The sequence below is a fragment of the Podarcis erhardii genome (genome assembly GCF_964252035.2).
Source record: "Podarcis erhardii genome assembly, chromosome: 4".
Lineage (NCBI taxonomy): Eukaryota > Metazoa > Chordata > Lepidosauria > Squamata > Lacertidae > Podarcis > Podarcis erhardii.
Genome location: NC_138508.1, coordinates 27457247 through 27484977, shown reverse-complemented (window position 1 = coordinate 27484977; position 27731 = coordinate 27457247). Strand labels below are relative to the sequence as shown.

The window sequence follows — 27731 nt, the reverse complement described above, 5'->3', positions numbered from 1 at the left end:
AGTTTGAGCAAAAGATTTGGCTGCTGTGTGTATTAAAGGCATGCAAATATACCCTGCGCCTCCCCGCATTGTCCCCGGCTCAAGGTGAAAAGTTAAAGCATAAAAACAATGAGTGAATCTGCTGGGATTTAGAGGGGGAGCCGGGGGAAGCGGGGGCCGCCTGCCGCATCTTCAAAGGACGACTTGTGTCTGCGCCGCGACGCGCGGCAGAATGCTCATATCAAAGTGGCCTGGTCCTATCTTCACCGCAGAGGCTCTGCGATCTGGATCGGGCTTAGAAGCTGCCTGAAACCGGATCAGTTCATGGGGTTAACAAAATAAATCAGGCCAGAGTCGCAGTGACCCACATTTTTCTCTCTTATTGGGAAGATTGAAAGTACCACCCTCCGTTCTTCATCCCCCCCCCCCTTCGTGTGTGCAAATTGATGGACTTAAAGTTTGTCTTTTTCCTTCTCCGGTGTCTTGAGAAGGTCAGTTTCTGCTCGGGTTTCATTGTATATTGACAGACTGTCCTTTGTTAGAATTATATTCTTCGGGACTTCTGTAAAACAGCAGCAGCGACAACAGATCCATCTCTCCATAGAATAGAATAATGAATACTCCATAGAATACTGAAATATATACAGTCGGATCAGCCTAGTTTAAAAGTAAAAAGCTTTGGGTTTTAAATGGTATGAAATTGACTGGCAATTGACTCTCCTACCTTTCCTCCCCAAGAACATCGATTCTCTGCCTCTTTCTTTTCTTTTCGTCCATTTGATCTAGCTGGCTGGAGACTCAATTGATCTTCTTTAAAAATTTGCCTTGGATTCGGATGCTTTAATATATATATATAGAAATAAAAGCCACTCTTTTCACGATCCTCAGTAATGGGCAGGTTCAGAGAGGCGGGAAGCCTATGGAACGGACTGGTCAAATATAATCTCAATAGCTTTGTACCAGGAAAAATATATAGCACCAGCCCTCGGTAACTTTTAAGCAACAAATAAAATGAAATAAATAAAAACGTATAGTCTGTAAAGAGCCTCAATGTGTGTGTGTTTCTTCCGTGAGTGTAACCCGGGACTTCCCTAAATGTGTTCAGGTCCGCACCTTGATAAGGGAATCGGGGGCTTTCTTGCCACACGACAAAACCCTAAAGAAATTAAGATAATCCCTTGACATTCTGAATTCTGTTTTGGGGTCGTACGCGGCGTTGGCGTTTGGTGCCTGCCGCCTCCTTATCCGGGATTAGCCTGGCAATTGGTTATTAATGAGTAAACGGGCTTTAAAACGTTAAGGGAACGCTTAAAGGGGGGGGGAGTAGTTTCGAACCTATGGAGAGAGTCTGGCCAATCTGTTTCCTAGCCTAACGTCTCCACATCCTAGGCTTTAACTTTTTGCCTTTAGATGAGGCTGAAAACTGCGTAACTGGGCCTGGAAACCTCTCTCTGTTTTGGCCAGCACAGATCCTCTGTTTTCTTGCTTTGGAAGGCACTTCTCAGCGTTGCCAACTTCTTAGGCCTTTTCCAAGACCTCACATCAAAGAGAGGCGCAGCATTTATTTTTATTCTTGGGAGGCGCTCTTTTTCCAGACATTCGGTGCGCTTCCACCTTCGCCCACCACTCACCCGCCCCTTCGCTCCGCTCTCCCTTTTGCAAGTTCTTCGGATTCCCATTCTTTGAACCTGTGATTGGAGGTTAAAGTGCACCAGGTTGCAATGGGAGAAGGAAGCTCTTAAACAATAAAGGCCCGAATATGTCTCTGTGATCAGGTCGCTGCCCTCTGCCTTATCTTTTTAAATGCAAATCTTCTTTGGGGGCTTGGAGCAGCTATATTACCCGGGTGCCTCCCTCCCTCCTTCCCTCCCTCTCTCCCCTCCCTCCCGCTCCCTCTCCACGTCACCTGCCTTGGGTGCTGGGCCTGGCCTGGCCATTGCTCAGAGCGCCTTGTCAACATACAGCGCGGAGCCTCGTCGCGAGCGCGGCAAGCGTGGCCGGCCGATGGAGCCGGTGGCTCCCTGACCACCGCGCGTCGGCTGCGCTCTCGGTTCCTCTGCGCCCACACGGAAGGCGCCTCGACCACGGGGTGGGCGCCGATCCTCGCAACGCACCGGGTTCCCTCCCCAGGGAAGAGAGGCCAGGAGCCCATCGCCTGCGCCCTCGCAGCAGTATGTGGAGGAGAGCCCCTCGCCTCCGGCCACCATGTACGTGAGTTACCTGTTGGAGAAAGACGGCGCCTCCATGTACCCGGGCTCGGTGCGCCACGCCGGGGGGCTCAACTTGGCGGCGGCGCAGAACTTCGTGGGCGCCCCGCAGTACACGGACTACGGCGCCTACCATGTGCCCGCCGGGATCGGGCTGGACAACGCGCAGTCCCCGGGATCGCCCTGGCCGGGCGCCTACGGGGCGCCTTTGCGCGATGACTGGAACGGCTACGGGCAGGGGGGCGTCCCTGGGGCTGCTGCCAACGCCGTGCACGGACCCTCCGGCGCGGCAGGGTTGGCTTACAGCCCCGTCGGGGACTACCACCCGCACCCGCACCACCACCACCCTGCGCAGGGGCCGCCGGCGCCCCCCTGCGGAGTCCCCGCTTCCGGGGGGCTGATGCAGCCGCTCAACTCGCCGCCCGGCGCCGAGCACCTTTCTCCGGGCGGCCAGAGGCGGAACCCCTGCGACTGGATCAGGAAACCCACGGCAGGGGGACCCGGTAAGGAAGGAGAAGGGGCAGGGAAGGGCGGCTCGTTGGGTGTCCGGAGGAAGGGGCTGTGGGGCGCAGGCCTGGAGGAAACCCGGTCACCTCAACACCTACAGGCGCAGCGGGCGGAAGTTGTTCAGTGGGGCTCAGGCGACGCAGCGGCACTCTGCACCAGCGCCGGGGCACGGTTGCCGTGGGAGGGGAAAGAGGGAAGAGTTAAGAAAGCAAGGACTCTGGAAAGGATCGCGGCTGGTCTTGCTCGTTTCAAGGGTTAAGGTGACGTGCACACCTCGATCAAATTGAGCCCGATGCGGGGGTGTTTGGTCGGGGACCTACGGCCTGGTGTGAGGATCTCTCTCGGATTGAAGCGAGACAGCCATCCTACGGAGCCTTCTTTTGGAAATATGCATATATTCGGTCTGGATCCAGGGTTGGCGTGTCTTGCAGGGATGGTGGAGCCGATCGCCAGCGCTGTGAGGCCGGAGGGTTGGGCAGTCCTGCGCGCGCCTGCTTGCTTTTAGTATCCAGTTCCCTCGTAAAGCCGAACCATTAAAACGAATGCAATCATCAATAGGCTTCCGGTGCTAGCCTAAGACCGTGACAGTTTAAAAACGAATATTATTTCCTGCTAAGTTTGAAAGCCACGCGCTGCTCCAGATTCCATATAAACTTTCTCGGAAGTAAGTCCGCTGGCGTCAGTGGCGCTTTACGTGCTGGGAATACCTCGCCCTGTCAATTTATTATACCTCTGCCTCCCCTTAAAAGGCATTTGCTCCGAGGTAAAGGCTGTACGCCTTGCTTACACTGAGAAAATCCCAGTGAAAGCAGCGGGCTTGACTCCTGAGTTGACAAGGCCAGGATTGAGCCAGATTTGTGCATTAAATATTGGGGAAGGTAGTTCATTAATAGTGGGCAAAGGAACAAAGAGCGAGCCGGCACATTCTCTGGTTCGGATCTGAGTGTAAATGCGGCCGCAAATAAACTTAACAGGCTGCAAATCCACAAACTGCAATCCACAAAACTGAACTTCGTGACTCTCCACAGTTCTTAAAACCAACGAGTGTTTTGCCCTTCAGGGGAGCATGAATCTCAGATCCACCCCATCTGAATTGATACGCCCTACATTTGTGCCAGGATCCCAGCTCAGGATTTTCATGGAAGTAAATCCCGTGGGAAGCAGGGGCACTTCCTTCCAAATGAAATTGCGCGTTCACGATCCCCACTGCAACTGCGCTTCTTCAATACCGTTTAAACTATTTCACAGATTTAGCCTGGATGAGCCGGGCTGTCACCAGAAAGGTTCTCAGACTCTCTCCATCCTGGTCTATTTCCTCCGCGATTCATTCCTGTTGGGCTGGTGAGTTTCCAGACTGTACAAAACTACAGATCTGATTGGAGACAGGCATCTTTATCGCCCGAGCCAGTTAAACTGAAGCATGTGGGCACTAAAACTGCCATTCTAAACACACGAGACACACGCACACATTTCCTGGGAAATCCGTCCCGTTGCAAATTAATGGGACTTTCCCTTTCATGGAGCTTCTCAACCTGGCGAGGTCAAGCCCCATATATAAATCCAAGCACTGCCGCCGAGCTGAAATTTGTGGCTGGCAGGAACTGTCCCCCTAAGGCCTTTCCAATCTGCAGGGGGGTTTCCCACCGACGTTTTCTTTCGGGGAAAGGGCCGTAGCTTCGTGGGAGATCACCTGCTTTGCATGCAGAATGTCCCGGTTCGATCCCCGGCATGTCCTGTGTCTGAAACCCTGAAGAGCCTCTGCCAGCCAGTGTAGACAGCACTGAGCTAGATGCGACCAATGGTCTGACTCTGAATAAGGCAGATCCTATGCTCCTTTAACAACAACAATAATAATAATAAATTTTATTTATATCCCGCCCTCCCCAGCCGAAGCCGGGCTCAGGGCGGCTAACAACACTAAAACAGTACAACATTATAATCATTATATTATATTTGTCGCTAATATAAATAATTTGGCTTCTGTAAGGCTTCTTTCGAGCGCTCTACGCGCTCCGCCTATTGTATACTAATGACATTCCTTACCGTAACTTTGATCGTAGGGTAGGTGAGGCCAGGATTACTTGATGCGGGAAGATCTGTGGTTTTAGTTGTCGGTGGTCCCCGGACCGGTGTCTCCATCCAGCTTCGCAGAATAGGTAGCTATCCCCCCTCTCTCGTCGCTGGGTTTTTGTAAGGAAGGGATACTATGGCGAGGCGCAGCGCCCCGGAGACTTGAATGTGTTCCAAATCTATAGGCGGACATGGATGAACGCGGGAGGCATGACCCAGGCAGAAATTAAAAGCTCGGGAACCCCCTGAAAAGCTGCAATCCTAATAAACACACTTAATAGCGCAAATCACAGGCATGTTCACTCGGAAGTAAGTCCCCGCTGTGGGCAACGTCTATGAAGGATTGCAGCCTGGATAGGAAGCAAGTCCCATTGAATTCAGTGGGAGTTAAACCAGAGTGAATATGCTTCGGATTGTACCATAATGGTGGCGTGGGGATTTCCGTGGGGGATTGTCGCTGGAGAATCTAGCTCATGTGTGTGTGTGTAACAACAACAGAGAGCCGGCCACGGGTGGCTGAGGCCGATGTGTGGACCTCTGTTCTTTACGCGTCAAGTTGCTGGCATTAATTAGACAACTGAGAACACCCTTCCGGGAGCAAGGATCAAAGCCCAGGAGCAGGAGAGGGCCTCGGCTGACGTTGCTTCTCTAGTGATATTTGAAGCCGGATGACCTGCTGACTGTGTGTGGTTCAGGGATCTGAGCGACGCATCGGCTGCTGCCCTGCGCAGGGGACGCGCGACCGTAGCAAGCAGGGAGTTTTCTGGGACTTCCCGCTTGGCGGCTCCGCAGAGAGTCGGGGAGCCTTGCTTTGGAAACTCTGGTGTATTTGCGAATTGCGGGGGGGGGGGGGCAGTGATGGTGGTGGTATTGAAGAGCAAATATGCAACTCCTTTTTTTAAAAAAAAAAAACAACCTTTGTTCCTTATTGTCAATATTTAAAAGAAAACCACTAAATTCGCATATACATTGTTACCGACGAGGGAAAGCGGTAACCCGCAGTGAAATCACTCAAGAGGAGCGGTTGAAAATCAAGCAATGTAATCTACTTGCAGATGAATTTAAGTTTAGAATTGAAGCGTAAGGCGCATTATTTAGGGCCGTCTTGACGCACATGTTTTGGAATTCAGCCGGACTGGAATCGGTTTTAAAACTCTAATCCTTCTACTAATCCGAAACAGAAGGCAGTTTAATGAAAATCCCCGGGGTTTACTCTTGAGTAATGCCTGTAGGATCCGGTTTCTATCCTAGGGCTGAGCTGGTGAATTATACAATTTCCATGAGCAGTGTTTTGAAGTCCATGATACAGTCATCCATTCAGAATCCCGTGGATAAAATAAAATATTGAGGTTTAGAGAGCGGTAGAATTAGTCACACGAAAAGATAAAATGTATGTAGGGTCGGATCGTCAGAACAATACTGAACCTCTTATTTTAACCTAATGCATTCTTGTTTTGCCTTGACCCTGAAAGATTTGCTTTAATGGAAACTGGTTGTATAATCCCAGAGGCCCTGGAAGTCTCCACGTTCTTGCAGTGCACTTCACTTGCGAATGTAGGTCCATTTGCTTCTAATGTTCTTCTGATGAGCTCACTAATTCTAGCGAAGGTTCAGTCTCAGGACAAAACCTACTGGGAAGTGAGGACACGCGCAAGGAACCAGCCTCAACGACTGGAAAGTTCTCTTGAGCAAGACGCGTTAAAATGAATCTGAGTTTGGCAAGGCTTTGCGCTGCTGCTCCCATTGAATTTTCAACTACGCTTGCGCAGGAAAACTTCCGGTGGTTGTTTGTTTGTTTGTTTGTTTTTAAAATCAGGGTATTTGCAGCTTCAAAGACACAGGCGCACACTGAATGACCCGGATCCACATTAGACTAAGAATTCAGAAGCAGTCTATAGTTGTCACTGAGATGCAAGGGCCTGGGTTGTACCTACTTCAGATTTTGGATGAGGGAATAATCGCCCATATGAAAAACAGATTCCTTGAGTAGCATGCTGGGAAGCTTTTGCCTAGTCTTCTTCCTGAACTGCTAGTTTTCTCCCGGCATAGATTCGTTTTCTACAGATGAACATGCCAGACCCAAGTCTGTGAGAACTGTTTTAGGACACAGCTTGGAGATGGGGAACTTGTGACTATTGCACTACAAGTCTACTAATCTCTGACCATTGGGCATGCTGGCTGGGGCTGATGGGAGCTGGAGTCCAACAGCATCGGGAGGGCCCTGTGGTATAAAATGTACATGAGCTTGTAGTGAAGAGATTGATTCTCCGGCCCCTCGCCAGAGGAAAATGCGATCCAGTTTGTGCGCGGCCGCTTGGCTTCCTAACCTCTTAACTGAAGGGCAAAGGCATCGTTCTTGTACGCAAGAGGCTGATCTGAAGATCCCGTGGGATCAGCTTGATCTAGCACTTTTTCTGGATTGAGAAGAGGCAACGGGGGTCCCCTTGCGCTCCTCCGCGCGCGTTGGCCTTCCTGCAGGTCGCTTTCCCGTCGAGCTGATACCGGGCTTCATCCTTAAATCATTGGCCGGTGCGCGCGGTTGGTTGTGCACTGATTTCTGACTCATTGGTCAGTGCATACCTTTATATGCCCATCGCCGCTGGGCTGCTAATAATCCGTGCAGAGAGGAGTTGATTCGCGGCTGGGCAGCTCTTCTCTGCAGCCCCGTAGGGCAGCGACCAGGACTTGTCCACCCAGCCACGGATATGCAATCCCTCTCCTTCCTTTCCTCAAGAAAGATCTCCTCCTTTCCATAGTCTGTTCTGAATAGCTGGGGGGGGGGGAGTGTCTTGGTGAGCTTCCCATTGCCTCTGACTGTACATACTCCAGAGTAAGCACATTCGAACACAATGGGAAGTAGCATCTCCTTGGTATGCAACCCCCCCTCCAGGTTCAGTGTCCCAAGGTTCAGAGAAAAAATCCTCTCTGAAACCCTGGAAAGTTGTATTGCTTGTTATTTACTCCAGAGTAAACGTATCTAGGATCTGACTATTTGCATCTCCTAATTTAGAGATGTGGAACCTGTGGCCTGCTAGATGTTAGCAATGTTGGCTGGAGCTGATGGGAGTTGTGGTCCAACAACATTTGAAAGTTCCCCCCTTCTCCTTTGGGACCTAGGGAAGTGGTCGCCAGTACCATTAATTTTAATTCCTGTAGGTTACCTCTATTGGTTTGCTGCAAACTTCTGGTTGCAGCCTTATACACCTTACATGTGAGCAAGTCCCACTGAAACCAAACAGGATCCTATGTTGTGCTTGGCTCTCCCACTGAGAGCCAAGAAATTGCTCCCCTTTGACTGGACCATGCCCTTGAGATGCACGGAGACTGCAACCCTACATCAAACTCAGTGGGGCTTTCTTCTGAGTAGATATGCACAGGATCCTGCCGTGAACAGATATCTCACCCCAAAGCGTGATTGAGTGCAACTAGTTAGACCAGAATATAACAATCTGAATTCCAATACATTAGTGAGACCTGGTCAACGTACACCTCAACTCTGCCATGAACTCACTTTTTGCAATGTGGGAATGACTAATAACACTCACATATAAGTACTGGCTGACTTTATATGCTTGCATTATTATCCCCATGAGAGAGGGAGACAGAAGTGATGGGGGTGAATGGGAAACAGATTCAAGGTACTAGTGTTAATTCACAAGCCCCTAAACAACTCAGATCCAAAGGACCTTAGGGACCATCTGATTCCTTATGCTCCACCTCAGACATCTGAGATGCTCAAATGGGACACTTCTGGTGGCTCCCTGCACCTCTGAGGTTGGGTTGGCCTTCACTACAGATTGAGCCAGGGCCTGTGGAACTCCCCACCAGTGGAGGTTTACCAGAAACCATTCCTCCCTTCTTTCAGAGCTGCTCTGAAAACTACATTGTTTTAGAAGGGCCTTTGCAGTATGAATGTTCTCTTCTTAACCAGTTGGTATTTATTAAAGTTTCATGGGTGCTTTTTGCTGGTTTCATTACTATACTCTCCATACCACCATGATATTCTTTTAATGAAAGTGTAGATTGGAAATAATAAATAGAAATCATGTCTGTAGCAGGAGGTCCTGCATCTACAGTAGCTTTTGCAAGAGCAGACTGGTAGTATGGTGCCTTGAGTGAGGACAAAACTCGTCACACATACGCTAAATATTTCTTTTTTTCACAATAATTCCTTTTGGTACAGCTGCTTTTTAAATGGATCTTCTCCGTAGGTACCCATCTAAATATAGGCTATTCTTATTTTTATTACTTTTGAGCCCCCTCGGCTAGAGGAACCACCCTAAATCCAGCGCTGGCCTTTGCCATTCTGAAGCCCTACAAGCAGATGCCGGGCTGGGGGTTGAGTGGAGTTAGAATCATAGAATTGTAGAGTTGGAAGGGACCCCAAGGGTCATCTAGTCCAACCCCCTGCAATCTCAGCTAAAGCATCCATCTCAGCTAAAGTTAGATAGGCCGAAACAGCTGGAGGGCACCAGCTTGGGGAAGGCTGATCCTACAGCACACCCTTCACCATCCTTATTAAGAAGAAAGTCCCACTGAGATCAGCGCGACCTACTCTTGAGTGAGTGTCCTTAGGATAGCAACCTTAGAAGCGACCTCGGATGCTAATGCCCTAGGAAAAGGTTGCAGAGGGCAGGGGGGTCCTGCAGGCACCCCCTTCGCCTTACTTGTGATGCTAATATTGTTCCTCCCTTCTCTTTGGCAGACCCTCATCTGTCATGAGGAGGGGGCTTTAAACCTATCTTGCTTTGATATACACCTTCCTTGCTATTGTTCCCCCCTTTCCCCTTCCCTGACCGCCCCTCACCGGAAAAGAAGAGAAAGGAGAGGGAGGTGGAACAGAAACTTTCGCAGTCAATATTGAAATCTGCCATTCCTCTCTCATTCTCTCTCTCTTTCCTGGGCGGGGGAAGGGGGGGAGTGTTGGTGGTTGCGGCAGCTGAGAGTGGGAACAGGCCCTTGGGTGGATTGCAAAATTATCCGCAGTAGATCAACGGGGAAAATCTTTCTCCCACCCATCCCATATCTTCACCCCAAGCAAACCAGTGGTTGATTTTCTGCAGTCCTCTCTAGGAGGCATTATTATTTATATGGCTCCCACGTGGTGATCACAGAATCTCTATCATTTCTTTATTTCCTAAAAAGTATATGCATTTTGATTGTAAAAACCAGAACACAAAGCAACCCCACTACAAAGTGGTTTACAAAAATAAAAAATGTAAGTTGAGGAAACAGTTAAAACCAGCTATTTAAAATATTAAAATATATATGATAATTTAGTGATAAACTAAAAACCAGATTAAAACACATGTCAAAATTCAACAAACTTGGGTGCATAAACAAAAATGTTTAGAGCAGGCGCTGAAAAGGGTACAGTGAAGCCGCCTGTCGGCTGTCAATAGGCAGGGACTTCCCAAAGGCGAGAGTGCTGTCACACTAATAACATTGATGTTAGTACAATACTAAACACTTTAAATGCACCTTTACATAATGCAATGCAAAATCGTCAGGCTGCAGTCTTTATCAGGTTTGCCTGGGAGTAAGTCCCACTAAATGCAATAGGACTTAATTTGAGTAGACATGGATTGTACTGTTAGGGTGAAATTGGTGGACTAAAGGTACTTAAGTCTTTCGGTTTCAATGGGTCTACTCTGAGTATAACTAACATTGGCAATCACCCTTAAAAATCCCAGAGAGAGAGAGATCACTTAAATACATAGATAGCAGTCCAGTCAGAAATAAGCTTCTATTATTTTTTTCCTGTCTTGAGAGTCTGACAAAATATTTGCAAATGGTTAACTGACACGTCTTCATTCCAACACAATCCAGGGAAACTTTCCAGTGGATCAGGGCCATTATTTTCTCTTCTCTAAGCTCTACCTAGTTCTTCAAGGCTGTCTTCCTCCCCTGCTCATGCCCTGCTCCCAAGCAGACAAAGTTTTCCCCCACTTGCGGGAAATGGCTGGTCTCTTAAATGTTTGGGGTGTCACTCACCAGGTGTTAAAAAAGCGTAAGGACTTGGGGTTAAAAACAACAGCAACCCAAACAAATAAACAAAAAGTGGCAATTCTACCAGTTCATTCTGTCTTAAATCATTTGTCTTCCGAATCTCTCTCTCCGTTAGCGAGATCCTGGGATTCGCTGCAAGCAGTGACGTTTGTGTGAATAAACTGTGTATCAGACTTCATAAATCTGATGCCTCACAAATCTTCTGGATTCCCAGGTTGGTGGAAGTTGTAATTCAGAAAATCTGGAGGGCACCAAGTTGGTGAAGGCTGATATATGATGATATGATATATAATATGAGTGACTTCATCCGCGGAATAGTGTGGCTCGGTTTGCACACCAGTTTTGAACTGGGGTGCTGGGGTTCAATCCCCTAAAAGCCTTAATTGGTCCTTGATTGATTGTACTCAACATAGTCACATAATTGCATTATTTTAACCTGGACAACAATTCTGTAAAGTTGTGGTTTGGATCTGGGTCTTCCCTCTTATTAAAAAACCCATGAAACTTGAGATACCACAATAGCTCAGGCTGCTGTTATCAATAATGTGGAAAATGTGCATTGCACGTGCTCAGACCCTTTTAAAATGATTATTGCTCATAAATACAAAACAAAACCCCAAACTATATTTATAGGGTGCCTTTCAGGGTTGCCTTGAAATGCTTCTGCCATTTTAGGAGAACAGATTTCCTGACGCCAAGTCCAAGTCTGAATGGGCTTGTGGTTTTAAAAAGTTTTAAAGAAGAATGTCATTTTATCAAGAGTGGATTGTATTTGGTTTGAAAATTAGTCTGGAGGCAGAATTAAAGGGAATCAGACCTTGAAGTACAGCAGGTGGGAGGCCACATAAATTATGTAATTGATTGGTATTTGGATTGCTATCTGGTATTGATATAATATGGCGTATATTGAACTTTTGTAATTGAAAATTAATTTAAATAATTTGACAAAAGAAGATCATTTTTGTGGCTTGGGAAAAGTGGTTGCCATATGTTTCTCTCCCTTTCCAACTTTGCTCAGATTTGGGGGAAGTGTAGGTGGCCCAACCTGCATGGCTGCTGTGAAAACAGGCTGATGGATCCATTGGCCTGATCCACCCTGCTCCGCATCTCCCTAAATTGGAGAAGAGTCATATTATAAACTCCCAGAGGCAGAGCTTGGACCTGCAGAACGCTCTAGCTTCTCTCCCCAGCATCTGGGAAAGAGCCTGAAACTGCTGCCAGCCAGTGTCCTCAGCACTGAGCTAGATGCAACAATGTTTTGTTTTTTTTTGGCCCAGTGGAAGACCGCTTCCTTTGTCCTGTTTTGGACGCCCCTTCCCCCATGTATTGTGTTTTTTGTTTTATTTTCAAAGGGAGGGGGCAATTTGGCTGAAACTGGGAAGACGAGGTCTTCTGCGTTTTATTAGGAGCCCCCTCCCTGCTTCCCACCCCCAGATGCATTTGAATTCAAGGAGCCCAACCACTTCCGAACCCCTTTCTTCCTTTCCCGCAGTGGGGAGGGGAAGGGACCTGCCTGTCTCCATTCAAATGCGCCGCGCAGAGCGCGAGGGGAGAATGAAAGCGCCTGCCGCCCATTTGTTCCAGGCAACCCGCCTGCGCCTGCGATTCGGGGGCGTTCCAGAGGCTCCTCGCTTTGATAAGATCGCCTTGTAGCGCATTGTCGGCGCTCGTGTTCTCCATTGAGCGGCTCCAGGGAGCTCCCTCTGATCAGCCTTGTCTTCGTGGCGGGGAAGCTTTTGTCTGGGGGCTGCAGGGGCCGCGCCTTTCTGCCCCTTTTGTTTTTGTTTAGCCTCACCAAAGCCAGCCTGCCGGCCATTAAACACCTACAGGCAGGCAGAAGAAGCTCAGATCTCTCTATTTATTTGTGGTGCGGGTGGGGGTCTGTTTAAGAAGAGAACCAGTTAAACGAGAAGCGGGAGAAAAGACCAAAGGCCAGGCGCGCTGGAGGGCTGCCTGGGAATCGCAGTGAATTTGGGAAGCGCAGTGAATTTGAAATTGTTATGGCGCAATTTATACTCCTAGTTTGGCCAGCTGTCCTGGGAATAAATTCCCCAGGGAATGGGGTAGTCCGGGGTTTTTTAGGAGGAGAAAAAATGTAGAAAAGTACTGGAATTGGCAAGTTCTTGCATTTACGTTTTATAACGAGATAGATCTATAGATAAACCTTCAAGCGAGGGGAAATTGAAATTTAGGTAGAATTCACTCCTTCTTACTCTGGCCCAAATGTGTTTGTGTATAGCTCAGCACATGACTTGGAATAAGAAATACTGTACTGGTGTAAATTAAGCTTCCTTCCTAAGCGGGCTTTTGAATGCCTTCTGAGTAAAACCCACCTTATAGAATCATAGAATATTGTTTCTTGTTGCTTATCTCATTTACAACTGGTGGTGTTTAAATCAAAGCTTTCCAGTCCCTTGAAACTGCAGGAGAAAAGAGCTGATCTCCCAGCCAGATAGTGCCTGCCTGGATATTTAAATCAATTCAGTCCTTTTGCTGTGAATGGCACTGATGCCTCCATGTTTTTTGGAAAGAAGTCAGTTGTTTTACATGGACTTTTATTGATAAGCAAGAGTGCTTGTTGTGGAGCCACATAAATCACTTCATAATTACTAATAAGCTCTGATCTCACCTTTCAATTAAAATTTCAAAAGGCACAGTTTAAACAACATGGAATTAAAATAGCATAATACAAATAACTACAGCTATAAAATAATAATAGAAATAGAACAGGAAAGAGTGTGATTTATAATCAATACAAATTTAGGACTTTTTTTTAAAAAACACACACACACACACACAGCCAAATATAGGTGCCTTGGAAGGAAGGAAGGAAGGAAATTGTTGTGACTTAATTCCAAGTTTTAAAAAGGCCCTCCTTGGAGAAAGACTTCAAAGGTGGAGTACCACCACCAGGAAGATTGTATTTCCTGGTTCCATCCACTTCATCTCCTTTGATGAAGGCACCTGCAGAACACTCTTCCATGATCATGACCTTCGTCTATTGGCAGGTTGGTGTGGTGGCAGGAGGTCCTTCAAGGTCCTGGTGCCAAGTCAGGAAGAGCTTGAAGCATCAATGCCAGCATGGTGAATTCTGCCCTGCAAATGAACTAGGGTCCAGTGCAGCTGTTCAAGAACTGGTGTGGTATATTCCTAATCGGCACTTAACAATTCTTATACCACCCTTCATGTTACTAAGAAACTGATGGGTAGTGTACAATCAATGAAATATAAAATACAACAGAGGAAACCCTTTAAAACATACATAAGATTCAAATGTCTGGGTAAGCATTAATGTCTTAGGCTGCAATCCTAGCCCCCCTTACCCGGGAGTAAGCCTCACTGAATTCAATGGGACTTAACCTCTGCGTAGACCTGGTTTGGATTGCTCTGTTAGCCTAACACCAAAAAGGTTACAAAGTGGGTGCCTGGCAAGCCTTCATGGGGAAAGCATTCCATAAAGATTCCAGGTAGTTATCGTGCATCTCCATTGTTTCTGGACAACCTTCAAAGGCAGCCTCACCTACATTGAACTGCCACAGTCTAATCTAAAGGTTACCAGGGCACAGATAACCATGGCAAGGCAGCCTCTGCCAAAAAGGAGTCATATTTAATGGGGATTTGTATTTGACTGCTCATAGATAACAAAGTACGTGTATCTGAAGTTTTAATTTGTGGATTCCGTTTCAGAGGTCTTTGCCTTCAAGGACCAGACAGCTACTTTCTTTTCCAGGAAGCAGCTGCTTCACAGTTTAAATACAAACAAACAAACAGCCTTTGCTTACCCACTCTGTTTTGCAAAGGCTAGCCGAGAGCAGGGCAACACAGCTTCCAGAAGGGTGGTCATGCTAGTCATTTCCAGGAAAAACAACAACAACAACAGTCTTGTGGCTCCTTAAAATGTGAATAGATTTATTGTACTGTAGTGTGTTCGTGGAAATAACCATTTTGTGAACGTACTTATCTTTATAGGCACTTGATCTTTGCACCGAAATGTTGCAGACTATTATGCCTCTTGCATGTCATGACCTTTGGCCCCATTGTTTACATCTTTCGCCTCTGTACCCATGTATACACCTGCAAACTAAGGACAACACATCATACATCAGATGTGTGAGAAATCCAAATGTTTCCTCCTTGGAGTGTCTGCAGATTTTATGTGTGTCAAATTTCCATTACTAGAGGTGTACACTCCTCTTCCACCACCCCACACCCAATTCAACTGTGACTCACCCCTACAATACCGCAAAACTTTATCCTCCTACCTTAGTAGATAGCCCATGTCTAAAGAGGGAATAGTTTATGGGGAAATGTGATATATGTGATATGCAGTTTAATGAGAAAATAAACAGTATAGCACATTACTTCTTGACCAAGTAATGAATTATATATATATTTTATAAATTGCACACTGACACACAATTTGTTGGTGGTGGTTTGTGTAAAAAGGCAATGAAGTAGCTCAGTTGGTGAGAGTGGTGCTGATAACACAAAGGTCGCAGGTTCCATCCCCATATGGGGCAGCTGCATATTCCTGCATTGCAGATGATCCTCAAGGTTGCTTCCAATTCTACAATTCTATGAAATATAATTCATTGGAAATAGGGCAAAACATGTATTTAACTCTCCCACCCACGCCTTTGAAATAAATGGGAATTAAAATGGCTAAACTTTAGTTTGGTTGTGACTTAAGAGAGCACTGCTTAACAGAAAGTTGAGCATCAGACCTGGGAAAGGGGAGGCCTGAGTTTATACATATTTGTATAAGTGATGAAACGGTTGGGACTTGATTCTCAGGTTCCAAAAATGTTTATTATTGTGATATAAGTTAAGCACAATTTGAATGACTGATACTTTGATCTCCAATATTAAGTGATCTGTTTGGGGACAAAGGTAAAACTGTTAACAAGCCTTTACCAAAAAAAACCCCGCACTACCTAGGCTTGTTTTGATACTTCGTAAATGATCTAGTGAGACTGCACACATGAGATGAACCATGCTTGCCTGCAGCTTCAGTTCATTTCAAGGGGGTTTATGAGTGCAGGAGAATCTCCCACTGGATTGAACCACAGAGACAAGACCTAGCCAAACTCAAGCATGTTGAAAGTAAACTGAAAAAAGAAGTCTGTGCATTAAATACTTCCCACTGAAATTTAAAGTGCCTGTTTATCTGGGTTGTGCATATCAGAGAGCTATTCTCCCAAACACATTTACTTGGAGAAGTGGCACTCCACTAGGTTACTCAAAAGTAGGCCCACTGAAATGAATGAAAATGACTAAGTTTGTTCCATTAATTTTAATGGGTCTGCTCCACTTAGTGCAATACCACCCATTAATTCTACTGAAGTTTTGGGACTCCATTCCTAGTAAGTGGAAGTTTGTAGAAGTCATAACAGGCCAAATTACAGAGTGCCAAATAATAATACAGATGCACAAATCAAGGTGCACCCCCCCCAATGCATTGCTTTACGGTTGTGTTTTTGTGTGTGTTTGGCTTGGGGGCCATAAACCCAGCAGCTGCCTCCTTTTTACAAGCGTGCATTGTTTGAAAATCACTTCCTCTTGAAGCCAGACGTTTGAGGGCTTATAATTTAAACTAGCAGGAAGAAGAGGGATCCCTTCTAACCTGCTGTGTTTGGGGGATGGGGTGGAAAGAAGCAACAGCTAAGTTTTGGAAACCGTAAAGGCCCAGGGTTATTGGAAGCCCTCCTGCATAAACATGTCAAGCAGGGATATTTTGAAATGTTGTTTTGTTTTGTTTTGCTTTGGTCAACTGTCTACAGAAGCCTCAGTAGCTAGAGACTGATGGGGATTTTTCACAGGGGATAGCTTCTTGCTAAAGCCAAACATTCTCCAAATATACCGTCCAAAGAATGCACCAAAGAAATGGTGCTGTAATTGCACTTCCTTTAACGGACATGCATCTCTCTCCTCAGTGAAAACCAGGACGAAAGACAAGTACCGCGTGGTCTACACAGATCACCAGCGGCTGGAGCTGGAGAAGGAGTTTCACTACAGCCGCTACATCACGATTCGGAGGAAAGCTGAACTGGCAGCCAATCTGGGATTGTCAGAGAGACAGGTGCGACTTTGGCTATTTCTTTGCTCTGTAAGATGTCCAAGGCCCCTGCAGCCTCCCAGAAAATCCTCTTTGGCATGGTGCTTTAGCTTCAGTCCATAAAATAGACCTATCAGTACAATCCATTAAGCAGTCAGGCCAAGGTCCTGCCATGAATCATAGAACTGTAAAGTTGGAAGGGACCCCAAGGGTCATCTAGTCCAACCCTCTACAATGCAGGAATCCATCCCTGGGTGGGCTCGAACCACCAACCTTCTGTTTAACAGCCAGATGCACTGACTCATTGTGCCACCTGCTCTCTTAAAAGCCTCATGTTGTTGTTTTTTTAAAGTATGTCAGCTAATGTCCTTCCAGGAACAAAAGCATGGGACTTCCTGCACATGGTGTCTTTAGAAAGCTGCCGTCTGTTGAATCAGACACTGGTCCACCTAGGTCATTAAAGGTGACAGGGACTGGCAACAGCTCTCCAGGATTTTGAACAGGGGTGTTTTCCAGTCGGGGATTGAACCTGTGACCTCCTGCATGCAAAGGATGTGCTCTCCCATTAAGCTCTGGCCTTTCTGTCTAGAGATGCCTTATTCTATAGGTATACTTGCCAGCAAGCCAGGAGTTGGCTATGGCTGCTTATTGTGTATACGCTAAGTGGCAAAGCTGGATTCTGTAAGGAACGAGAGAAATTGCTTGGCTCAAGGGAATTGTAAACCACAGCTTTCACTTTCATAAGGGAGATATAAATCTAACCTTAAAATGTATCTTAAAAAAATATTTTGTGCTATACTTCTTTTTTGCTAAAATACTACTACTACTATCTTTATCCAAAGATCTCAGGGCAGTTTACAAGATAAAAATACAAGATAAAAGCACAACTAAATAGTTAGAACAAAAACAAAACAAAACAAAAAACCCCGCTCCCACAAACACATTCAAAAGCCCATAGAATATTAATCGGCTAAAGGCCTGATTGAAGAGGAACAAAACTTCCAGCAAACTGCAGCTCTTTATACCCCTTCCTCCTGTAATGCTAACCCTAACACTATTCAGTGCAGAATTTTTTGTACTACAACTCCCATCAGGGCTAGCTCAGTGTTTTTTCTTGCTCCAGAAAAGATGAAGCCATATAATACCCCAGGCCAGCTAAGTTATTTTAGCATCTGAAGCAAAGAAAACCCTTAAGTGCCTCTTGGAGAGCAAAATCATAGTAAATTTACTTAATAATTTGCTTCCATTTCCTGACACTTAAAATCTGCTGCCTGAGGCAGCTACCTCACTCTGCCTAATGGCAGGGGTGGTCCTAGTTCCCATCATCCCTTACCACTAACCATGCTGACTGGGGCTGATGGGGCTGCAGTCCCTCAGCATCTGAAGGGCCACAGGTTCCCCACCTCTGATTTAAAGCATGCAATTGATTTCAAAATGGCTTTCTCATCTGCATGAACTTAGAAATGCATGCATTTAGAAATGTGGGTTAAAAGGCATGTTTATGTGTCTCCTTTGAAAACATCCTTTCAAGTCCCTTGCTGAAAGTGTTAGGTAAGTATGAGGCTAAGTTCTGTGGCAGTGGAAGTGAGGGGCATTCATTTACATGGCTATATCATCTCACTTCCATTTGTACGAAGCTCTCCCACCTCCCATTTTTATCCTCATAATGACCCAATGAGGTTCTAACTGGTGGAGATTATTGGGTTTCAAGGCTGAATGGGGGTTTGAACAACTCACTACACTTCCAGTAATTTGTACAAAGATTCACTCCAGAGTCAGCCAGCTCAAATCAAAGGAAATGATTTTGAGCAAATCAACACTTCTGCTCCTTTGATCAGTTGTAATCATAGGATTTCCCTGAATGTATCCATTTCCAAGAGAATGGTGCAATCTAGGGCAAGCGTCCTGGTGTCACATTTTGGTCGGCAGACCACCCTGCAGAGACCACATCACAATGTTTCGTGAACAGTGTCAACTCCCCATGAATTTGATGGCAAGCTGTTCAATCCACTCCAATTAGATGTCCTCCGCACCTCCACCCCTTTTAAAAGCATTGCTACCCTTTTAGTTCTGGCAGGTTATTTGTTCTTTAAACATTCAGCATGATAACCAAAAAAAGTTGTTATGTACGCATGGACTTGCTTTGCTGTGCAACGTAGCACTGTCACCTCAAAAGCCAACTCCCAAAACAGGTACGGTATGTGGCTGAGCACTCATTCCATGCGAGCACTCATTGTGTGGCTTCACAATTTTATGCAGAGTGTGTTGGGAGTGTTGTGGGCTGCACTGAAGACTTTTGTATGAAAAGGTTCCAAGGTCTAATATCTGATAGACCTGATCAGGCCAAGGTGATTAAACACACACACACACACACACAGAGAGAGAGAGAGAGAGAGAGAGAGAGAGAGAGAGAATGAGAATTGGATGCCTTTAATCAAAACTGCAAGCAAGGTTCCTGACTGGCCCAGAACCTATTTATAATGCCAGATGTTGGCTATGGAATTTAAGAAGTCGTTTAAGATAAAAGTGCCTTTCAGGATATGATATGCAGTGTTACTCTCACTCACTACACAAAACCCAGAGGTATCATCACTTCATCACTTTCTCCTTAGAGGATATGATTTCTGGGCAAAACATAAAAATGAGGTAGGGGTCTGTGTGTGTGTGTGTGTGTGTGTGTGGAGAGATTATGGTTTGTAATTTTAAGCAGTATTAACCATTTTTCTTTTGCTTTTGAGTATTCTATTTTCACTGGTTGGGCTTTCTCCAGAGTGTACTGATACTTTATTGCAATGAAGCTTTATAAATATAGTAGGTAAATGCACAAAGAGGGCAAGTCCCTTTGTCGTCGTCCCCACCCCACCCCCTTTCTGGGGTCCATGGCTTGAGAATTGCACTTGCTTTTCATTCAAATAGTGATACACAGATTATTCACAATTTACATGCATTTAACTTGTGCACATTCAGCTTTATGCACTTGGCAAAAAACTACAAAAAAAAAACATTAAAATTGGGGTGGGTGTCTGGGGAAAAAACTGTTTGGTAATCCCACCTGCATTTGAACCTAATGTGTTTTGACTACACACAATTTTGGCTTTAGGCGCAATCTCTTGAACATAATCCTTGGGGTTGTCTGTTGGCCAGGCATCAATATCTGAAGGGACACAGGTTCCCCTTCCCTAGTTTTAAGGGATCTTCAGCACTACTTTGAAACAAGTGGCTACTGGCTCACCAAAGGAAGCCACTGGGCTTGGCTCCAGAAACATATGAAATATTGGATTAAAGTTTCAACACAATATGGCCAATCTAAAAGCAATGAGGGCCATATCACTGCCTTTACTATTTCATTTCCCATTTCATGCAAGATGGGAGATGGGGAAAGTGCCTCTGATGTGGAATGTTTTCTCTGTGATCCTACAGAAGTGTGGAGAATCTATTGGGGTTATTCAGTGCTGAGAAGGTATGTTCTGTCTATGCTCATGAGGCATTCTGACCCTTAAGTCCAGAGTCTGAAATGACCTAGCTGCAGCACTGAGAACTTGATTAAATCCCTTTAGTGTCCATGCAATCTTGGCACACCTGGACAGTGTTTTAGGTTTAAGGTGGAAATGACAATTCCATGTGCGCTCATATATCCAGTTCACATATTGGGTTATGAGGCTGCTTTGTATATATCAACATGCTCAGGAGGGAGAGTTTGTTTATTCCATTCCGATCACCTTAAGAGACTTTCCAGGCAGCCTCCCTAACTGCAGTCTTTGCGGATATTACAAAAGTCACACACCTTCGTTCTCAAAGTCCAAGAGAGTTGTGTTTCTAACTTTTCTGAGTGCCACCCCTGTTCCGAGTGTCCTTGCATTTCCTGGAAATGCATTAGTTCTGAGTCAGGCTCCCATGTGCATAATGGCTTTTCTTTTCTTCTGTCACTTATATAAGGGCTGGTGTTTTGATGACGGCTGCATTGATTTCTAGAGTCCCTGTTTGGCCATGAAAGCCGTAAGAAATCAGCTAAGCTCTAATGTACCATATCCGTTTGCTACTGTGGTTGTATTTTGGATATAAACCTGGGATTTATTTTCCATTCCTACTCTTCCTGTTTTGAGCTTGCCATTAGTTTCCCACTCCAAATATATATTCCCTTAAAATGGGGTGAGGGGAACCCAGTTTAACCACTTTGAAAAAATAACCCCCATGAGAAACCATTCTAAATTGAAACTAATGTTCAGCATGCCCAAACAATTTCCAATCCTAAATATAGATATGCCTCATCCTGTCCCCTTAGTAAGCTTCCTAAAGTAATGAGAAATGAGAAATTTAAATGGAAGGCTTATTATAATCCCCCATAACTGAATAAAGGATGTTTCTTATGTAGGTAGCGTTGACATGTCTCCTAATTTAGAGAGGACAGTCCCTTGTCTGAAAGGCTGCCTGGTTCTAGTCTGATTTGAAAATAGAGAAATCCAAGAATGAAATTACACATAAACATTATTATTTCTTAAATTTCTATATTGCCCTTCATCTGAAGATCACAGGGCTATCTACAACATCAAAACACAAGAATACATAGCATTTTTCTTTCAACAGGCTATTATATCCCAAATGCTTTGGTTGACAAGAAGATGGATACAGTCATTGGTAGCCCTAAGAAAGTGTCAGCAAATCCTTACAGGACAGAAACCTCTGTAAAAATTAAATAAAAAATATATGTGTAATGCCAGCAGAAAAAATATATATGTAAAATGTAACCATACAACACAATACAGATCTTATACTTGGAACTGGGGTCACTAATGTGGGGAATGTTCAGGGAGGCAGAAGAGGATATGTTGTTTATTAATATTCTTCCTAACTTGTGCTAGCAAGTTCTATAATTTAGCAGAGTTTTACATTCCCCTTTTAAAAGCACAGCAGATAGTTGACTGCAGGCTTGTTTAAGCCTCTCAATATTAGATTCATGGTAAGTTCCCTTATATCCCTCTTAAAAGAATAAACACTCCACAATCTTGAGTAAAGTGTATTAAAGTAGTTTACTCACTCATTCAGTTCACAGCTGGATCCTTGAAGGCAGACTTAGTTACAAAGTATATACATGTGGATCTATCCCATATGAAGATAGTTCCAGTTTCTCTAGCTAAAAAGCTGCTGCTCCAACAAATGAAAGAAGTCAGAGAGAGAGAGAGTGGCAGCATGCCTTGTCCTTTTGGTTACCTGGATAAGTAAGGTCACGTCCACCTCTAGTCACATGCAAAAGGAAGTATATCCCAACCAGGAGGAAACAGGAAGTTTTCGACTGACTGGACCAAACATTCCCTCGCATGTCCACTCTAGGAAAACAAGGAATGTTGAACTTGACTGCTACTTATGTATCACATCCCACAACTAGCATACTTTTGGGCACCTTAGGTCTTCCTCACTATGGGGAAAGGTGAACATATAGACAATACTGAACCAGACAGACCAAAATTCTGACTCAGAATAAGGCAACTCCTTGTGTTCACATGACAAGGCTCTTTTCTACAGGGCTGACCCTTGAAGTGGGAAGAAGGTGTGTCACGGGCCTCCCTTACATTGAATGAAGTCATCTAGAGACATAGGCAATTTCCTGTGCTGAACTCTCTGCTTTTGATACCCGCCAAGTATAGGCATTGACTTGCAACAGATTTTGGAATTCTGCTTCTGATATTATATTTTAACACCTGGTAACAATGTCATCATATTTTATTAGCTTTTCAACAGATGTTGTTGAAGAACATGTCATAGTCAAAGAAATAATATTGCCCTGGTTTGCTTGAAATTTTAACTCTGGAGGCTCACACATTAGTTTATAAACATGGAGCACAATTCAGTCCAAGTGAATTAGAATTGACTTTGTTTGATTTCCATGGAAAATTAAGAACATGCTTAAGATTATGTACATATGTATCTAAAAACAAGGGTGTGTACACTTTTCAGTCCAGTGAATTGAGCCTCCCAATCATCCCCCCCCCAATTAATGTTTACCCACTGACTACTTTAAAAATTTTAAAATTATTGAGGGTATTGGTGGACCACTTAATGTTTTTTCTAACTGTGGTAGCAATTGTAATGCCCTGGGCTAGATGCTGTATGATTTTTAATTGTATTTTTTATTGCTTCTTTTATTTCTTATCTATGCATTTAGTATTAGTGTCGTTATTGTTATCTCCATTTTGATTAATTTACTACTGTCCTTCTAAACCATTATCTCAAGGTGATTTACATATAATTAAGAACAATTAAAGGCACAACAATAACAAAACATTTAAAACAAGACTTAAAACCCTAATAAGTGGACACCCATGGTAAAGACTCATTTATCCAGCTGGGAAGTACCTCAGAACAAAAATGTTTTTAATTATTTCCAGAATGTACACCTCGTGAGCAACTGTCGTATTTCAACAGGAATGCTATTCCACAGAATTGAAAAAGTGATACAACATAAGAAATAAAAGAAGCAGTTAAAATTGAGTTTAAAAGCAGTGTAAGCATTTAATGCAAATAGTGTGCGATCTCTTATCCAGACATGCTGCAGACCACCTGAATGAAGCTTGCAGATTACTGATGGTCCCCGGATCACAGTCTGGGAGCCCTTGGCCTACATCCTCTAACAGTGGGTTAGTCCTCATGTCTACCCCTCTGTTGTGCTTCAGATTGATCATGTGCTGTCATTTTCTATTTTTAAAAGTGCCCGTCATTTATGTCACTAGAAGTTCACTGGGTGCTTTTTTGGAAAACATATATATTGACTGTAAACCTCAATCTTTTTTTTTTTAAGTTGCAAAACTGCCCTGGGAGAAGGTGGGAGTAGGACCACACCCATCAGCCAATGTGCTCTGTGAGTAACTGGCTCCTCCTTCCACACTACAGAACCAGTTTCTCCTGAGCCCAGTCTTCCTTTAGCCTGCTTGGACTTAATGCCTGAGAAATGTGGGTGTGGCTAGCCCAAAAATGACCTGGCCTGGGGAACCTAATTAGGCCTGTGGTAGGCCTCAAACTGGGATGAGTGTGATTCCAGAGTGCAGACACTAAAGTGTTTTAGGTATGTCCGAATGCACTCTTTAACACCCTTCCACTGAATTAAAGGGGCTCAGAAGTGTATCACTTGGGCCAGACTGTAATCTTTACATTTTGGTGTGGAAAAAAAAGAGATAATTTAATAATTCAGGATCCTATCAGTTTTGCTAAGAAGATGCAAACTTAACAATATGGAAATTATGTTCCATCTCCATGACAATACAAGTTTGTTTGCTCCCTCCTTCCCCCTGAAAAACATGTTATCTTTCTGCTTTGAAAAGGAGAGCTTAGATTCTCAGGAATTTATGAGGAGCCCACCCTCTTTCTACACATTCTCCACTCCCTGTCCTTTTCTGCAGGACGGGAAGATTTTTTGCTCAAACAGCCCAATCCTCTGAATCTTTTCTTGAAGTAAGTCCCACTGTATTTGTGGACCTCCTTCGCAGGTAAGCATGTACAGGAATGCAATCTTAGCTGTTGTCCATAAAGTACCTTCTTAGTACATATTGAGGAAACACGTAATGCAGAAGGACCATAGCTTTGGGGTAGAGGATCTGCCTTGCAAGCGGAAGTTCCAAGGTTCAATCTCCAGCATCTTCAAGTGGGATAATGGGAGAGCCATTCTCATGGGTCTATAGCACTAAGTTGCTGGAACTTATTTTGTCTTCCTCTTCCCCCAGGTGAAAATCTGGTTTCAGAACAGGCGGGCAAAGGAGAGGAAGATCAACAAGAAGAAGTTGCAACAGTCTCAGCCAGGGGGTGTGCACAGTGGATCAGAACCCATGAGCCCAGTGTCCTCGATGCAGCCAGGGACAACCGGCTCCGGCCCCAATGGAGGGGGAGTGTTGAGTGCTCCCGGTTTAGTGCCAGCCACTGCACAGTGACAGCCGCTGGGGAGAAAAGACTGAGCAGCTGGTACGTCCTGCTCTCCTTCGTTGAAGGGGAGGCACACATGCACACCAGCCCCTGGTGGGGAAAGGCCACTGGTCCATTGGTGAAATCGATACAGGGACACTGTGGCTCTGCGTCCCACCTGGACTTCTATACACAGCACCACACTCCAGCTTTTGGTTTCCTGCGCATTTGTACAAAATGTACTGTGATCAACCCACATTGTGCGGCAACAGGGGAGGGGAGGAGATTTGATTCCCCCCACCCCCATGATTTACTTCACTTTGTTTCCACGCTTGTGGTAGGTGCCACGCAACTGACACTCCTCTTTGCAAATGAAAAACACTGCTATCTCAGGGAACTGGGCCTGGAATGCCTTTTGTTGTTGTTGTTTGTTTGTTTGTTCTTGTCATTCCTGTTTTTTTATTACCAATGTTGTTGAGCAAATGATAAATATTAGTGGGCGAAAGAAAATGGGGGGGAGGGGGTTAAAGCATATTTCACTTTGTTTTCCTGGTACTCTAGATATATCAAAAGGAGCACTGTTTTACATGACAGCTCATGGGGGAAGATTGCGATAAACAGCAGCTGAAATGCTCCAAAGAAATGGCTTGATACAAATTGCTTGCACAAGAGATCGCAAAGTTGACACTGAAGGCCATCTCTTCAGATTTATGCATCTCTGTGGCATTGCAAACTGGAAAGAAGCAAATCCATTTTGACAGGAGGTGGTAGTCAAGCAGCAAATGCTTTGAAAAGACAAGGTTTACATCTGCAGAAAACTTATATGAGGCACTCAGGACCACAGTTAGCGTTACAGCATCTGCACTGCATGGAGAACATCCCAAGTTCACTTCCCGGCTCCTACATTGAATTGTACAACAACTATATTGTACCCTGCAATGGATTTAAATTGTAAATTATTGGGGGGCCAACCTGGAGTAAGAGGCATGCTTAAATTATACAGTGGTACCTCCTGCCAACCTAGCAGTTCGAAAGCACGTCAAAGTGCAAGTAGATCAATAGGTACCGCTCCGGCGGGCAGGTAAACGGCGTTTCTGTGTGCTGCTCTGGTTCACCAGAAGTGGCTTAGTCATGCTGTCCACACGACCCGGAAGCTGTATGCCGGCTCCCTTGGCCAATAAAGCGAGATGAGCGCCGCAATCCCAGAGTTGTTTGTGACTGGACTTAACTGTCAGGGGTCCCTTTACCTTTACCTCGGGTTAAGAACTTAATTCGTTCCGGAGGTCCGTTCTTAACCTGAAACTGTTCTTAACCTGAAGCACCACTTTAGCTAATGGGGCCTCCCGCTGCCGCTGCGCAGCCGCTGCACAATTTCTGTTCTCATCCTGAAGCAAAGTTCTTAACCTGAGGTACTATTTCTGGGTTAGCAGAGTCTGTAACCTGAAGCGTCTGTAACCCGAGGTACCACTGTACTGGGGCTGCAATATGTCTTGAGTTTCCTGGACATAGCCAGGATTCAGCAGTCAAAAATGTCCAGGAAAACCTTGACGTATGGCAATCCATGTTGGAAGTGACAAATTTCCTTTAAAATAGCTCCAAAACTTCTTTTTTGTATCTTGAGATTTTGCAAGAGAAGCTCAACAATTTTTGTGTCCGGATTTTCACTTTTTGAAATATGGCAACCCTAAATTATACAACACTGGGTGACAGGAAAATAATTATCTGGGATATTGTATCTATGATTGATTCCTTCACATGTGCAAGTCACAACTCGATGCTACAGTTATCATGTGAGAAGCATCCACGGGGAATCCAAGCCTAAGTTTGTACTGATTTCACTGGATCTATTTGGAACAAGGTTGTTTTTTAAAAATGGAGATTATGAGATTACCAAATTGGTCCCCAAAATTCCAGGTAATATCCAAGGGGTTTTTTTGTTTTTGTTTTTAAAATAAAAATAAAAGAATACTGTGTATAGTTCTGGTCACTCACCACACATCAAAAACGTTATTATAGAGCTAGAAAAAGTGAAGAAAAGAGAAAGCAGAATTACTGGGGGCTGGAAAAACTCTTCGAAGGGGCAAAGTTATCGAGGTTTTTTAGTTCCGAAAAAATGTGAGGTGGGGGATGGTCATGACAGGTTTATAAATCATGCATGCTGTGGAGAACATGGAGAGAGATTTCTCTCCCTTTCCCATAACACTAGAATTCGGGGAAATTCAATGAAGCTGAACATTGGAAGATTCAGGAGAAAAGAAAGTATTTCTCTACACTGTGCATAGTTAACAGGATGTTGCCACAGCCACCAACTTGAATGACTTTAAACAGGGATTAGACAAATTAATGGAGGATAAAGCTATCAGTGGTCACTAGTCGTGATGGTTCTATTACCTCCAGTCTAAGAGGCAGGATGACTCTTAACACCAGTTGCTGGCGAACACGAGCTTAGTTCTGCTTGCCAGCTTCCTATAGTCATCTGGTTGGCCAGTGTAAGGGGGGAAATGTTGGCCTACATGGACTGCTGATTTAGTAGGGTGCTTATGTTCAAGTTCAGTTTGTATTTTTCCACATTTGTACCCCCTACATCCACAAAGGAGCACTTGATTTCACCAGTTACAGATAGGTAGCCGTGTTGGTCTGCCATAGTCAAAACAAAACAAATTCCTTCCAGTAGCACCTTAAAGACCAACTAAGTCAGTTCTTGGTATGAGCTTTTGTGTGCATGCACACTTCTTCAGATACAGATACAGATACAGATACAGATTCTTCAGGTATCTGAAGAAGTGTGCATGCACACGAAAGCTCATACCAAGAACTGACTTAGTTGGTCTTTAAGGTGCTACTGGAAGGAATTTGTTTTGTTTTGATTTCACCACTTGCAGTTATGTGCCATTCCACTGTCAGAATGATCCTGCGAAGCTGTCTTAGACTCATCACAACTGGTCAGAGCCCAGCAAGGTTTTGAACCCAGGCTCTTCATCACATGCCTAGTTCTTCCAAATTAAGAAACTGGCATG

At 44.8% G+C, this 27731-nt stretch overlaps 1 protein-coding gene and 2 long non-coding RNA genes across 3 annotated transcripts in view; 1 reads left to right on the top strand and 2 right to left on the bottom strand.

Moving 5' to 3' along the window:
• The window catches only part of LOC309341374, a 376013-nt gene that overhangs the window by 83672 nt on the left and 264610 nt on the right, over nt 1-27731 (bottom strand). The window lies entirely within an intron of this gene.
• CDX2 (caudal type homeobox 2) lies at nt 1943-25386 on the top strand. The gene is made up of 3 exons (XM_081860733.1): nt 1943-2689; nt 16706-16851; nt 24540-25386. The coding sequence occupies exons 1-3, from the start codon at nt 2185-2187 to the stop codon at nt 24741-24743; spliced, it is 855 nt and encodes a 284-aa protein (XP_081716859.1). The 5' UTR covers nt 1943-2184; the 3' UTR covers nt 24744-25386.
• On the bottom strand, nt 25473-27420 carry LOC309341335. Its single transcript, XR_014156226.1, has 2 exons — nt 25968-27420; nt 25473-25723 (listed from the first exon to the last, which is right to left on the bottom strand). It is a non-coding gene; the product is annotated as an uncharacterized lncRNA (long non-coding RNA).